Source organism: Elephantulus edwardii, unplaced genomic scaffold, assembly GCF_000299155.1.
Source record: "Elephantulus edwardii isolate Elephantulus edwardi_28Jun2011 unplaced genomic scaffold, EleEdw1.0 scaffold00132, whole genome shotgun sequence".
NCBI classification, from domain to species: Eukaryota; Metazoa; Chordata; class Mammalia; order Macroscelidea; family Macroscelididae; genus Elephantulus; species Elephantulus edwardii.
Window position 1 is genome coordinate 1,056,019 of NW_006399882.1, and position 14,200 is coordinate 1,070,218.

At 46.3% G+C, this 14,200-nt stretch overlaps 1 protein-coding gene across 2 annotated transcripts in view; it reads left to right on the forward strand.

The window, feature by feature from the left end:
- Nucleotides 1-14,200, forward strand: part of PTPRG (protein tyrosine phosphatase, receptor type, G) — a 924,714-nt gene that overhangs the window by 789,843 nt on the left and 120,671 nt on the right. For both annotated transcript variants that reach the window (XM_006893832.1, XM_006893833.1), the window contains exon 9: nucleotides 10,731-10,915. In XM_006893832.1, coding sequence (XP_006893894.1) covers nucleotides 10,731-10,915 — 185 coding nt within the window. The remainder of the gene's footprint in view (nucleotides 1-10,730; nucleotides 10,916-14,200) is intronic.

The following is a 14,200-nucleotide window of genomic DNA, read 5'->3' on the forward strand; positions in this document are numbered from 1 at the left end:
TGGTACACATTTCAGAACAGCAGAAACCCACATGCTATGGGGACTAGGTTTTTGTTGTTGTTATGTTCCATTGAGTCACCTATGACTCATAGCAACCCTATGTACAACAGCCCTAAATCCTGCTCTATCCTATGCCAGTCTTATTGTCTCTGACACACCTACCCCATTACCCCAGTCACTGAATCAATCCTTCTCATCAAGGATCTTCCTCTCCTGCGCTGTCCCTTCACCCTCCCAAGCATGACATCCCTCTCCAAGGACTGGTCCTGCCTTGCCACATGTCCAAAGTATGTCAGACAAAGCTTCAGAATCCTTTCCCCCAAGGAGCATCCTGGCTTCACATCTCCAGGATGAACTTGTTTGTTCTCCTAGCAGTGCACAGTATATTCAGTACTCTTCTCCAGCACCACCGCTCAAAGGCATCCATTCTCCTTCTATCATCCCTAGTCATTGTCCATCACTCCGATGCATAGCAAGTAATTTCAAAAACCATGGCCTGTACCAGGCTCACCTTAGTCTCTAGACTGACATCATTGCATTTCCATACTCTGGAGACGTCTCTGATAGCAGACTTTCCCAATGCAAGTCATCTTTTAATTTTCTGGCTGCTGGTACCAAGAGTGTTGACTGTAGAGGCAAGCAAAATCAAGCTGTTAACAATCTCAAACTCTACACCATCTATCATGATGCTGCCAATCAGCCCAGTGGTGAGAATCTTTGTTTTCTTAACTTTGAGCTTCAGTTCATATTGAAGGCTGCAGTCCTTGACCTTCTGCAGCAAGTGCTTCAGGTCCTCCTCAGTTTCAGAAAGCAAGGTTGTGTCATATGCAAAATGCAGATTGTTGATGAGTCTACCTCCAATCCTGATGCCACATTTCTCCTTATAGAGCCCAGCCTCCCAGATAATCTGTTCCTCATATAGATTGAAAAGATATGCAGTATGACACATCCTTGGGGTATACCCTTCCCAATTTTGAACCATGCAGTGTTTCCTTGCTCTGTTCTGATGACTGTCTCCTGGTCGAAGTATAGGTTTCACATAAGCACAATCAAGTGTTCTGGGATTCCCATTCTTCTCAGAGTCAGTCACAGTTTGTTGTGATCCATACAGTCAAATGCCTTTGCATGGTCAATGAAACACAGATAGACATTCCTGTGGTACTCTCTGCTTTCAGCCAAGATCCATCTGACATTAGCTATAATATCCCTAGTACCATGGTCTCTTCTAAACCCAGCCTGCACATCTGGCAGTTCTCTGTTGATGTGCTGTTACAGTCGTTTTTGGATAATCCATGGCAGAATCTTGCTTGCATTGAGGCAATAAAGAGTAGTGAAGACTGTGCCAAATATGGTACATCCCTCGTCTGAAGAGAACACTGTCTGCTGTTCCAACTAGTCACTGCCATGTATAGGTGCACATCCAGATTGTCTGATACCCCGCCTCTTCATCCATGAAGAAAACAAAAGGCATTACATTACAAAGACAGAGGAGCAAGAAAATACGGAAATGGATGTCAGAAGAGACTCTAAAAATTGTACAGGAGCATCAAGAAGTCAAAACAAGGGGAAAACCTACCAAAGTAAAAGAGCTGAGCAGAAGATTTCAAAGGGCAGCTCAAGAGGACAAAACAAAGTATTATAATAGAAAGTGCAGAGTGCTGGAGTTGGAGAATAAAAGGGGAAGAATTAGCTCTGCATTTCTCAAGTTGAGAGAACTGAAGAACAAATTTAAGCCTCAGTTTGTGTTACTATAGGATGTTCTAGGCATCCTACGATCCATTCTGTGGCCCAGGAAACAGCAAAAGAAGATGGAGGAAATACACAGAATGACTGTACCAAAAATAACTGGCTGACATTGAAAAATTTCAAGAAGTACCAGATGACCGGAACCCAATAGTAACGGAGGAAGTGGAAGCTTCATTGAAGGCATAGACAAAAAAGTCAGGTCCCAGGAACCTATAAACCAATTATTTCAGTTAACAGATCCAGCCTTGGATGCACTCACCAATCTATGCAAGGAAATTTGGAGGATAGATACCTGGTGAAAACTATCAAACAATAATGTTAATATCACATGCAAGCAAAATACTGCTGAAGATCATTTAAAAACAGCTAGAATGAAGGTAGCATAGCGGAGTGGACTTAGGGGGAGGGACTGAATAACAATGACATTTTTTTTCCTTTTTTCCCCTTTTCTTAATTTTTATTAATGTTAATGAACATTTACAGAGACTTTGGATTTCCATTCATTCATTGTTGCACTTCTCTCCCTGCTCAGCCCTCCCCGCCTAGTTTGCTCTTTGAAAAGTAGAAAGAATTTTTTTTTCTTTTACTTTTCAAAGAGAAAAGCAAATTGGGAGGAAGGAGTGGGCAGGGAGAAAAGTGCAACAATGAATGAATGAATGAAATCCAAAGTCTCTGTAAACTGTCATTAAAATAAAATTTAAAACAAACAAACAAAAAACCCAGCTAGAACAGTACATAGAAAGGGGACTGCCAGAAGTTAAATCAGAATTTAGAAGAGGCTGTGGCATCATCATCATAGCTGATGTCAACTCTGGTTGAAAGTAGAGAACATCAGAAGAATGTCTATTTATGCTTTATTGACCATGCAAAGGCATTTGACTGTGTGGATTATAACAAGTTATGGCTAACGCTGAGTAGACCTGGAATCCCAGAGCACCTATCTGTGCTCATGTGAAACCTACCCTAAACCAGGAGTCTGTTGTGCAGACAGAGCAAGAGAACACTACACCTTTTAAAACTATGAAGGGAGTGTGTCAGGGTTGTACTCTCTCCATACCTATTCAGTCTGTATGCCGAGCAAATTATTTAAGCAGTTGGACTCTTGAAGAGGAGTGTGGCGTCAGGACTGGAGGGAGATTCATTAGTAACCTGCCTTATGCAGATGACACGACCTGACTTGATGAACATGGTGAGGTCTTGAAGCACTTGTAGCAGACGATCAAAGACTACAGCCTTCAGTATGGATTGCATCTCAATGTCAAGAAAACAAAGATCCTTACCACTGGACCTGTAGACAACATCATGGTAGATGGAGAAGAGATTGAAACTGTCAGCAACTTCATTTTACTTGGGTCCACAGTTAACACCCTTGGTACCAGTAGTCAGGAAATTAGGAGACACACTGCACTGGGAAAATCTGCAGTTAGGGACCTCTCCAAGTTATTGAGGAGTAATGATGTAAATTTGAGGACTAACATGCATCTGGTTCAGGCCATAGTCTTTTTCTAATCACTTGCTAGGCCTCTGAGAACTGGATAATGAATAAGGATAACAAGAAGAATTAATGCCTTGGAGCTGTAGTGTTGGAAAAGAGCATGGAACATCCCATGAACGGCCAAAAGAACAAGCAAAGATGATGTTACCTCATCCACTCTGGGCTTGTCGCTAGGAGGAGCTCTTCCTTGGAGAAGTACATGATGCTCAGAAAAGAGTCTGCAAAAACGAGGAAGACCCTCAACCAGGTAGATTAACACAGTGACTGCCACCATGTGCTGTAATGTGTCAGGAACTGTGAGGTCGGCACATGATGGGACAGGGTTCAGATCTGCTGTTTGTAAGGTTCCTATGGGTTCATAAGAAGTCAGAAAGTTAGATTTTATTAGATTTAAAGTTATGTATATGTGTATATATATATCTCTATCTATCTATAGTTCTATCTATCTATCTATCTATCTATCTAGCATGTGGTTCAAATCTACCAGCTGCTCCCCAGGAGAAAGATGGCTAATCTCCTTCTGTGTAATTAACTACCACTGGAGGGTCAGCTCCGGATCAGTTCAGACTTGACAGTACACAAGAACAGCCATATATATTGGTCTGAGGCTCACATCTACTTTGCCCGCAGTGTACCTGTAATCTTCACCCTGGCCTCACATAGAGAACTCAGCCACCCCATTTTACAGATGAGAACAGGAGATTCTCTCTGGCGGTGGCTCCGATGCCCGCCTGTTCTTTGTTATATCAGCTTTCCATGCTGTTCCAAACAAGCAGGCCGAGCCTTGGTAGCACAGGGCTGCACCGCCAAGTCCTGGCCTGTTTGTGGATGTTCTCTGATGGGTGTGCAAGCGCTGGCCTTGGGGTACCCTGGGGGGGGATGTTGCTTTCGTGAACTGAATGCTCTTTGCTATGAGCACACATCCCCTTAGAGAGGGTTGATGGGTGGAGGCAGGTGTTCACATGGACCTGCTCTCGACAAGGTGGCTCCACTGGGAATCTGGTTGACAGGGAGCCTGTCCCCTTTGGCATGTCAGTGTTACTTCTCCTGGGCAGTGCGTGCCAGGAGTGGATCATGGAGCACTGGATTCATAGACACTTGATCAGGGCCCTGACTGAAGGCTGGAGTCCCTTGTTCGGTCAGTAGGATTTGAGATTCTTTCTGCCAAGGACAGTTGAGGATAAAAGACTGGGTCCCTGCTGTGCAGGTTCTCTAGCCAAGGTGATGAGACAGCTACAAGGTAAAGGCTAAAAATGGAGAGGAGAGGGCATACATGAGGGGAGATGGGGGAGCGCCTCGGCCTGAGGGAACCCATGGGGTTCATCAGCGCCTTCAGGGAGCTGGGGACCGGGGCTGACCGGAGAGGAGGGAGAGAAAACAGATGCGATTGGAGGGATTAGGAGGAGTCAAGTCTTATGCAGGAGTACGTCACACAGACAACAATGAAGGATTGCCTTCGGGGTCAACTAGTGCACTATTCGCTCAGCAAATGATTAAAGCTCCTCATGTTGGAGGTTTCTGGAGGGTGCAAAGGGTTAACACATTAGGATGTTAACTGAAAGGTGGATGGGTTCAAACCACCCAGGGGCACCTTGGAAGAAAGGCCTGGTGATCTTGGAAGGACCCAGCCCCTGAAGACATGGAGAGCAGTTCTGCTCAGATTCAGGGGCTGCTGTGAGTCAGGCCCCACTTAGTAGCATCTGGTTGGTTATGTGTCAGAGGAGGCCAGTGTAGTGGACAGAGAAGGCCCCAGCCCCTTGGTGCTCAGATCTCAGCAGAGGAGATGGACTGTTGATGTGATACCAGTAACACAAATTCAGGTCATGCTGACCGTCGTGGCGGACCCCAGGTCTGGGAGCAGTGGGCCTGTCCTGTTGTGTGAAGTGGCAGAGTTTGTAGCTAACTATAAATGCATTTGGTAGATGCCTTTCAAATGACAATCTGGGCTTTTTTTTTTTATCTTTTTAACCTGGATCAGGACCTAAAAATAAAAAAGATATTTCATGGTGCATGAAGATTTTAGAAAACAGACATTTCAGCGTGAATAAGTTAAAAGTTTTATTGGAAAACCTAGATGATGTTAATGATTACTGTGCCCAACTGATAAGCCAAATGTTGATGATTCCACCCAAAAGTGCCTTGGAAGAAAGGCCTGGCAATCTATTTCTGAAAAGTCAGCCATTGAAAACCCTGCTGAGTTCAGTTCTTCTCTGAAACACGAGGTATGCGTGGCTTTATCATGGGTATTCATTTATGTGCCGTGTCTCTTTCATTGTGTCAGAACTGACCCGTAGCTAACCTCCCATTTGGTTTCTGAATGTAAACTGCACAGGAGGATTGAACATCTTTCTCCTGTGGAGCTGCTGGTGGTTTCAGACGTCCAGAGAAGTGTGTATCCTTTGGGTTATCCGTCCTACTCCAGAGCTACCACAGTTCCCTTTCACATACAGCAGTCCCCTCAAATCATGGTTCCCATCATCCATGATCCAGGTATTCCAGTTGCTTTTGTAAATGGCATGATCGCATCTTGAGCGATCTCATTCTATCCTGAATGGATATAAGACTGGCAGACAGTCAGGTGACCACCTGCACTAACCCCACAATATCTGAGTTACTGCCTCTCGGTCTGTGTGTGGATAGGGGCATAACAAAATGTAGTGTATATAGGCCTTGGTATTATCCACAGGTAAGGTGAACTAATGTATTGGCTGTGGATGCTTTCACATGCCAAGCAAAGCTGAATACCTGCAAGAAAGCCTCTGGCTTGCATTGGGGAGAAAAAGAAAGAAAAATTCATTTCTGGATCTTTGCAGAAAACCCAAGCACTCTACATCCTTCCTACAAATTCAGCCCAGTCTGCCTGGAGAGGCCCTCACGCCTGGGGTTCAGGGTGGCGTGATGCTGGGAGGGGCTTCTCAGCCAGCATCCCCCCAATCTGCTGCTCCCTCAGCATATAGTACACAACAGTAATTCCCTCCCAGGCCCTTGTGGTCTTGCGAGAGTGAAGCTAAAGACGCCGCCTTTGTGTGTTCACTCAACATTTGCTAGTACCTGAGACATTCCGGAGCTTCAATCAGAACAATGATACCAAGCTCTATTATTTATTGACAGGGAAATCCATCCATTTCTTTGTGAGTGAAACACAGCAGCAGCCAATCTATTTATAATACCATGCGTTATCATATCCCGGGTTTGCATCAAATTGTGTGTATTCTCGCACTTCACGTATCAACATTGTCAGCTTCCAAAGGCCAAATCATTGTGTGAAAATCAGAATGCAACAATTGAGAATGACCACAGGAAATGAAGACTGACAGCATGAGCCCATAACTGTAAGATTACATCATTACACAACTGCCAAATGACATCATCAGGTAACTGCCAAGCCAAGTTGACACCAGCCTTACCCATCATGCCCAGTGGTAACTCTCATCTTGCCCCTTGGCATTTGCCATTGATGTGTGCCATTAACGTATAAAAGAGAGAGTCGATTTTGCAATTGTTGTAAATGTGAAATGTCAGATAATGAGTTAGTCGATAATTGAGGAGTAGCTATGCTTGCATATGGGAGTACGGTAAAATCTGAATGTGAGATCCCCAGGGTGGGGTACTGGGATGATATTTATGTTGTTGTTGTTTTAAACTTTATTTTTCTTTCTCTTTTTGGATTTGCTTGAGTTTCTTTTTGAAAACAATACCATGAATCATCTTAATCAGCAAAGGAAAAAAACCCAGCAGTTTTAACTTTGAGAAATAATTGAGGGAAGTTGCATGTGCAGGTGGGTGATAGGATTATTTATGTGGCTGTGATGTAACTGGTAGAGAGGCACGTGTGCCCACCACTAATGGGAGCAGGGGAGTGATGATTACAGAGGATAGGGGGTGAATAAGAACATGGTAGGAGGTGAGAAAATACATACAGGCTGGAAAATCTGACATAGCCTTGACTGGGATATTTAGAAGCCTCTCGATGCATACATCTCCTTGGTTCATTAATAGTACTTGGAAAGGAGTAGGGGGACATGCTGAGTTTTTCCTGATTTTTCTGCTCTCATTTTTCTGCTTGGACTTGCAACCCTCCAAGGCACTTAAGTGATATCTTGGCGCCACCATGTGGTCTTACCCTGTCATAGCGCCTCTGTTGCTTTAGGGACGCATCCTTTCTGATTCTTTGTTTGATGTCCCTGCTCTGGAGGCATTTGTGTGACAGGGACCGTGATGCCTCCCGGGGTTCTGCGGGGCACTGGGAATGCCTCATTAATTTATCCTTTCCCTTCCTGTCTCAGTCGCACAAAGCGGTTCTCTGATGGAACCGTGGTCTGGCAGTTGAAGAGCAAAAGGATGCCTCACTGTCAAAACCAATCTCCTCTTCTCCCCAGCGCCTGGTGCTTGAAGCCAGGCTCAGACTGCCGCTGCAGAAGCCTGTCCTCTCCCCGGAGCTGCCCGGGGCTCAGGGTCCCTGGGAGCTACTATTGCCGGCTCCTCAGGGTGCAGTCAGAGCCCAGCTAGCACCTCGGCCTGCTGCCCCAGCACTGGGCACCTGCACAGCTCACACGGAGCTGCCACCCTTCCACCCAGCTCTCAGCCTCCCCCCCCCCGTGTCATCCACCCAGTGCATGTCTGTCCTCCCCTGCCGACATCAAGGCTACACAGACTCACAGCCCCATTTGTGTTAGAGTAGAACTGTGCCTTGCAGGGTTTTCAGTTGCTGAGTTTTTGGAACTAATTCACCAGGACTTTCTTCTGAGGCACCTGAGTAGACTCAGATATCCAGCTTTCTGTTTAACCACTGAGCTTTTTAACTGATTATGCCACTTGTGCACGCCTTCCTTTTACATCGTAAGTGTCAGGTCTAGGCACTGCCTGGCCCTCATCCGCTGTCTCCCCTCAGTCTCTGTAGAAGCCTCTGGCAGCCTTCTCCTTCCCTAGGCCTTCTGCGCTCAGGATCTGTAACATTTGGGCCTGTATCTTTCCCAGGTTGCCCTCTTTCCAGTGGCTTCTCTGTACTCACTGGATGAAGCTAGCTGTGCCTTCTTCTCCCACAGAACAGCTGGTAGGTTCGCTGTTGGCCTGTTGGTTAACAGCCAATGCCTTAAGCACCGTGCCACCAGAACTCCGCTACCTGGGCACACAAATCCAAACCCACAGCCACTGAGTCGACCTTCCGCAGGGTCTTCAGGCTATAAACCTCGCTGGAACAGAGGGCTTCACCTTTGTCGGCAGAGTGACTGGCAGACTCAAACCACCAACCTTTTGGGTAGCAGCAAAACATATAGCCCACTCTCTGAGCAGGGTGGTTTCCTTGGACCCTTGCTGAGAGATGTCAACTCCACCTGGGATGTGCTTCCAGCACCCTTCCGCACCCTCCAGCCCGTCCTTTCTTACCAGCTCCAAGTGTGTGGTTCTTTGCTGTCTCTTCATCCTGCTTTTAGTCTGGTGGTTCTCAACCGGGATACTGTTCTCCAGGAGCATTTGGCAGAATGTTCAGGAAGGGTTTCTTTTCTTTTTTTTTTGGTTTGTTTTTTTTTTGGCTGCCACTGCTTGGAAAATGTCACTGGCATCTGATGGATATTCCTTAAACTATGCACTGGACAGATCCCAACAGCAAAGAAATGCCCCAAAAGGTCAGTAGTGCCAGCGATAAGAAAGCTTGCTCTAGACCACAGTCCCACGAGGTCAGGGTCCAGTGTTCCAGGTAGCAGATGCTCCCAAGAAAGAACTCACGTAGAATTCTGAGCCATCGCTCTTAAAGCTCGCTTGGTATTCCCAACACTTTAATCAGCTAATCATTTGGTAGATGTAGACCCGTCATGTCCCGTAAAGCCTGACCTTTTCCTGTTCTTACGTCAGGATGGTTGTGGGGGTGCCACTGCCCAGTGAAAAGCACCCCCCTTTTTGTGCCTCTATCTGAAAAATTAGTTAAAATTTCCTCTTAAAATTGTAAATAGCCACACCTGTTTGCAGTAAGATTTCATCTACAGGTTGGGCTTTTGGGGACATACCATAAGTCAAATGGCCTGAACTCTTAAAGAAAAAAAAAAGCATCATGGAAAAAGGCTTGTTGAGTGGCTAGACAGGTTAAAGGAGCCTGAAGAGTTACAGAGCTCCGTCCCTGTGAGATGAGGGGGAACCACCGTGAATAATGATTGGGGAAACTGTGCTGTGTGAGCTGAGAGGACTGAATTCACGTCTGCCTTCCTCAGACACGCAATGAGGGTGTGGTGATGTGGAAGAAGACCCCTGCTCCCAGGGGATGCAGGCCAGAGGAGCATGTTTTACACAGATCACACATGTGTCACACAGCTTTTTCAATCATGCAGCCCCTTCATGTGTTAGTTTCCAGTGCACGGTATGTGCATTGTATGGATTTGTGTGTGCGTTACTTACCTGAAAATGTTATATGCAAAGATATGGTCATTGGGGGAGAAATATCTTGATGTCTGCAGCTTCAAGTGGCTGCAGCAGCTTAACATAAAGAGAGAGAGAGAGAGAGAAGGAGGGAGAGGGAGAGAGTGTGTAAAGTATGTGTCCTATGTATATTGTGTGGAATCGAGGCTTGGGCAACTGGAGTCTCCCTCCACTCTGGAAGTTGGCCGGCATCTCTAAGGTGGATCGACTTTGGTGGCAGACAAGGCAAGGGAAGTTTCTAGGGTCCTTTTTGCTGTGTGTGACTGCTCTTTCTTGCCCTTCAAAAGTAGGCGGGCAGCCCAGAGCCCTAAACTAAGGGGAAGCAAGACCAGAGGCAACTTGTGGTCGCTGTGAAGCTGGACACTGTGACACTGACGTGTCAAATGCGATAACAGTTACCCATGGCGGAAAGTATTTGGTGGAGCTTCCCAGCTAAAACAAGCTTGGAAGCAGAAGTAGCATCCACTTCCGTAAACAGTTTGCCTTGGGAAACCTTACGAACATGGACTGTCGAGGACTTTCGTTCATAGGGTCACTGTGAGTCGCCTATGACTCGACGGCACTTAACAACAACAATTATTGTGTGGAATGTGTTTATGTGTGTGTCTATGGTAGTATGTGCATGTGTGTTGTATGGAACATGTTATGTGTATATGAGAGTGTGTGGTGTGTGCTGTATGTATATGTTTTGTTTTGACCGTGTGTGTGAGTGTGTGTGGGAACGTGTGGTGGTGTGTGTGTATATGTGTTGTATCGAACATATGTGTGTATGAGAGTATATGGTGTGGTGTGTTTATGTGTTGTATTGAATGTATTGTGTGTGAGTGTATGGGAGTGTGTGATATGTGGGTGTGGGGGGGAGTGTGTGGTATGTGGGGGGGTGTATGCGTGCACGCACACACACATAGAGAAAGAACAGGCATGGTGAAGTGTTAGTGGTCCCTGGATCTCTGAAGGCTGGGTAGGCCTTTCTTGTCTGACTCTCCCTGGGTTCCGGGCAGGCCATTTAAGCAAGAAGCCCTATCACTTTTGCATTTGCTGTGCCTGAAGCCCTTGAACTTGGCCTTCTCTGTCTCCTCAGTGTGCAGCTCCCCACCCATTCACATGAAGGTGCAGCCTCTCAACCAGACGGCGCTGCAGGTGTCCTGGAGCCAGCCGGAGACCATCTACCACCCGCCCATCATGAACTACATGATCTCCTACAGCTGGACCAAGAACGAGGACGAGAAGGAGAAGACGTTCACCAAGGACAGCGACAAAGAGCTGGTAAACCTCCCTCCCTGCTCCCAGCCTGGCTCCCCATCCTCACAGCTGCCCAGTTGGAGCACCGCCAGAGGCTGTGGGTGGGCCAAGTTGGGATCCCACTGTGAACAGCGCACACTTAGGGGTTCCCTGAGGTACCTCCTGTACATCCCCCTCCAGTGGGCTCATTGTTTTGTCGTTAGCATCTGCAGAATGGACTGAGTGTTGCTGCTGCTGCTGCTGCTGCTTTTTTAAAAAAAATTTATTTTATTTTGTGTATGTACCATCAAATAGGATCTGACTGGTACAGGAGAAGATTGTCCCTTCTTCTGCACAGCATCTGGTGGATTTGAATTGTGTACCTCTGGGATTGCAGTTCAGTTTCTTGCCACGAGGCCACCAGAGCTCCCTTTGAGTGCTGCTTCTGTCACTGTCAACAAACAGAACACCTTCATTGGCCCTTTGCTCTGATAGAGGGTGTGGAAATGACTGCGTAACAGGTCCTGACACACAGCCCTCCTGTTAAGGGCGCTCTGGTTGCGAGGTCTGTAGGAAGCTGCCCTGCTAACCCCCTCTGGTGTTTCCAAGCTGTCCGTGGGTCTGCAGGAGAAAGTTGGGCTTCAGAAGCCCATGGAGGGTGAGCCACGAGTAGTTGACTCGAGCACAGTGACTTGAGCTACTTTTATCATTATTGTTCTTCTCCTCCTCCCTCTAGCACCACCACTACTCCCCAGACCCCACCATGCCCTTTTATCAGGCCTGGTGTGCTCACATCTTCTCATTGCTGGCTGGCCCCACAAACATGTCATTTTGACTACTGGCCCCAGACCCTCCGATGCTGCCTGATCTGACCTCACTTCAAGCTATGCCCAAGTCAACTCCTCACCTTCTCACCTGGCCTGAATGTCTGGTGACGGATACCCAGCCAAGGCCAGGATTCCTCGCTCCCCAACCTCCCTCCAGAACAGCCGTGTACAGATGCCATCTTCTTCCCCTATTTAAAGCAAACCCTCCAACGAGCATGAGTCTTTACACAGAAACTCAGAGTGACACATTTGGGTTTGAAGGCCTTGCATTTATTGTTAATCAAAGGAAGGCTTTGGAATAATGAAACCCATAATTGTATGTGCCCATGAAAAATGCAACTGGTGCCAAGTGGGATTCTTAATGACTGTTAGCACTCCCCCACCCCACCCCACCCAGCACAGGCCTCAGGGCTCATTCAATCAGTTAGAAAATAATACTTTTCGTATTCCTTCAGATGAGCATTCTTTTGCTTCATTTCCATTTATATTTTCAATTTCCCCACCAGACATTGTTATCTGGGTCACAGTAGGGACTCATGGAAGCAGAGGGGGTTCTGTAGAATGGTACCCAAGGTTAGGATGCATTTTAACCTTTCTCTTGTCACACCTAGGAGGCGTAAGGGACTTTTTCCTTCTGAAGTAGTGTGGTTTGCATTAATCAGCACAAATGATCTGGACACTTGTGTGGTCTCTTGTTCTAAGTGAAAGTAATTAAGCATACAAAGATGAGCAGATAGGGGCTCGAAGGGAATTCTAATAAAACCCCCAAGAGATGGAGTGAGGATTTAGTCCCGGCCAGAAGTCAGGGTCAGAGGTTTAGAGAATGAGGCGTGAATTCATTTCAGCGAACTCAAGCAATATATTGGGTAAACATGCTTTGATAGCAAGTTCCTTTTTCGTAAAAATTTTTAGGGGTGGTGATTTTCTTTTGGGACACACAAAATTAATTTGCGTCATTCCTTGAGAAGTCATGAGTGCTGACTCAAAGGCAGCAAAGCTCTTCTCTGACTTAGGGAGATCGTGGCCCAGAAACCAGAAAAGCAGTCCTTCACGCGAGGGCTGTTTTCCAGTTTATGTCTCTCTTCCACACCCTCTCTGCACCTGCGAGACAGGTAGCATCCTTGCCTTTTCTAAGGGAGAGAAATGAGGCTTTACATTGAATAACATGCCATGACCTATGGCCTCACCAGAAGGCCGTCCTCTAAGCAGCAGGAACAAGTGTGACCACAGCAATATTTCAAGACCAGTTCACAGGTTTTCAATAGCTCCCCCAGAAAACCCACTCAGAGGTTAAGTTCACAGTGTCTTCTGTCCTTTGCCCAGAATACATGTTTCGGTGATGAGGCATTTAATCAATTAGGCAGAGACTTTAAGAATCAGTTGTTTGTGTTTGTGTCTTCAGAAAGCCAGGCCTGCTCATTGTAGGCGTACTCCATTTCTCATTTTCCCAAAGTCCTGGAATTAAGCTTTGCAGCGTGGGGAACAGGGCCAGGTTGGTGACCTGAGACCAGCATTGGCACACTTGCCTCTGGAAAGGGCCAGGTAGTAAATATTTTCAACTTTGCCAAGCAGATGGTCACACTATTCTGTTCACCCTTTGTGGGCTGAAAGAAGCCATAAAGAATCTATAATTGGATGGGTGTGGCTTTGTTCCAATAAAACTTTATTTATAAAAACAGGTGGCCAGCCAAACCTGACTGTGGTTTATAGCTTATCGACCGGTGTATTACACCAGTGGCTTGCTTTCTGTTGCTTCATGTGATCTACATATGAATAAGAGTTGCTTATTCATATTTATATTACCCATATAAAATGCTGTATATCCTTTATAAGAACCCTATAGGGTAGCTATTTCTCTTCATCTGATAGGTGAAGGCAGCGGGGACCAAAACACACAGCTAATGAGTGACATGGCAAGACTGGAAGTTTGCCTCACCTAATGTTCAGGCCTGGTGTTACTTGTGTTTGGGAAGAACATTTTTCTAAGTGGTACAGCACTGGTCTGTTTATTTGCTGTACTGAAGTAACTGGGGTTGCTGTGATACCTGAACACTGCTACTGGTGTCTCAAATGCCATAATGGTTGCCCATGGTGGACAGTGTATTTGGTGGAGCAGGAGTGACATCCACTTCCTAAACAGTTTGCCTGTTTGATACTGTATGAATTTAGAGAAATGACAGTAGTTATAGAACAGTTTCAGGTCTTTTGTTCATAGGGTTGCTGTGAGTCGTTCTTGACTCAACAGCACTTAACAACAACAATGTTCTTCATAGTCCCTGTGGTAGAGATACAAGGAAGTGAGTACCGGGGTGGTACAAAGCTACTAACTGAATGGTCAGCGGTTCAAACCTCCCCAGAGGCACCCTAGGAGACTGACAGTCCTACAGTCTGCTTCTGAATGGTCACCTTAGAAAACCCTGGGGGACAGTTCTGCTCTCATTCACAAGGGCCTGTCGTGGCCCAGCATTGACTGGACAGCACCTGCTCGTATCCTTACCTGCAC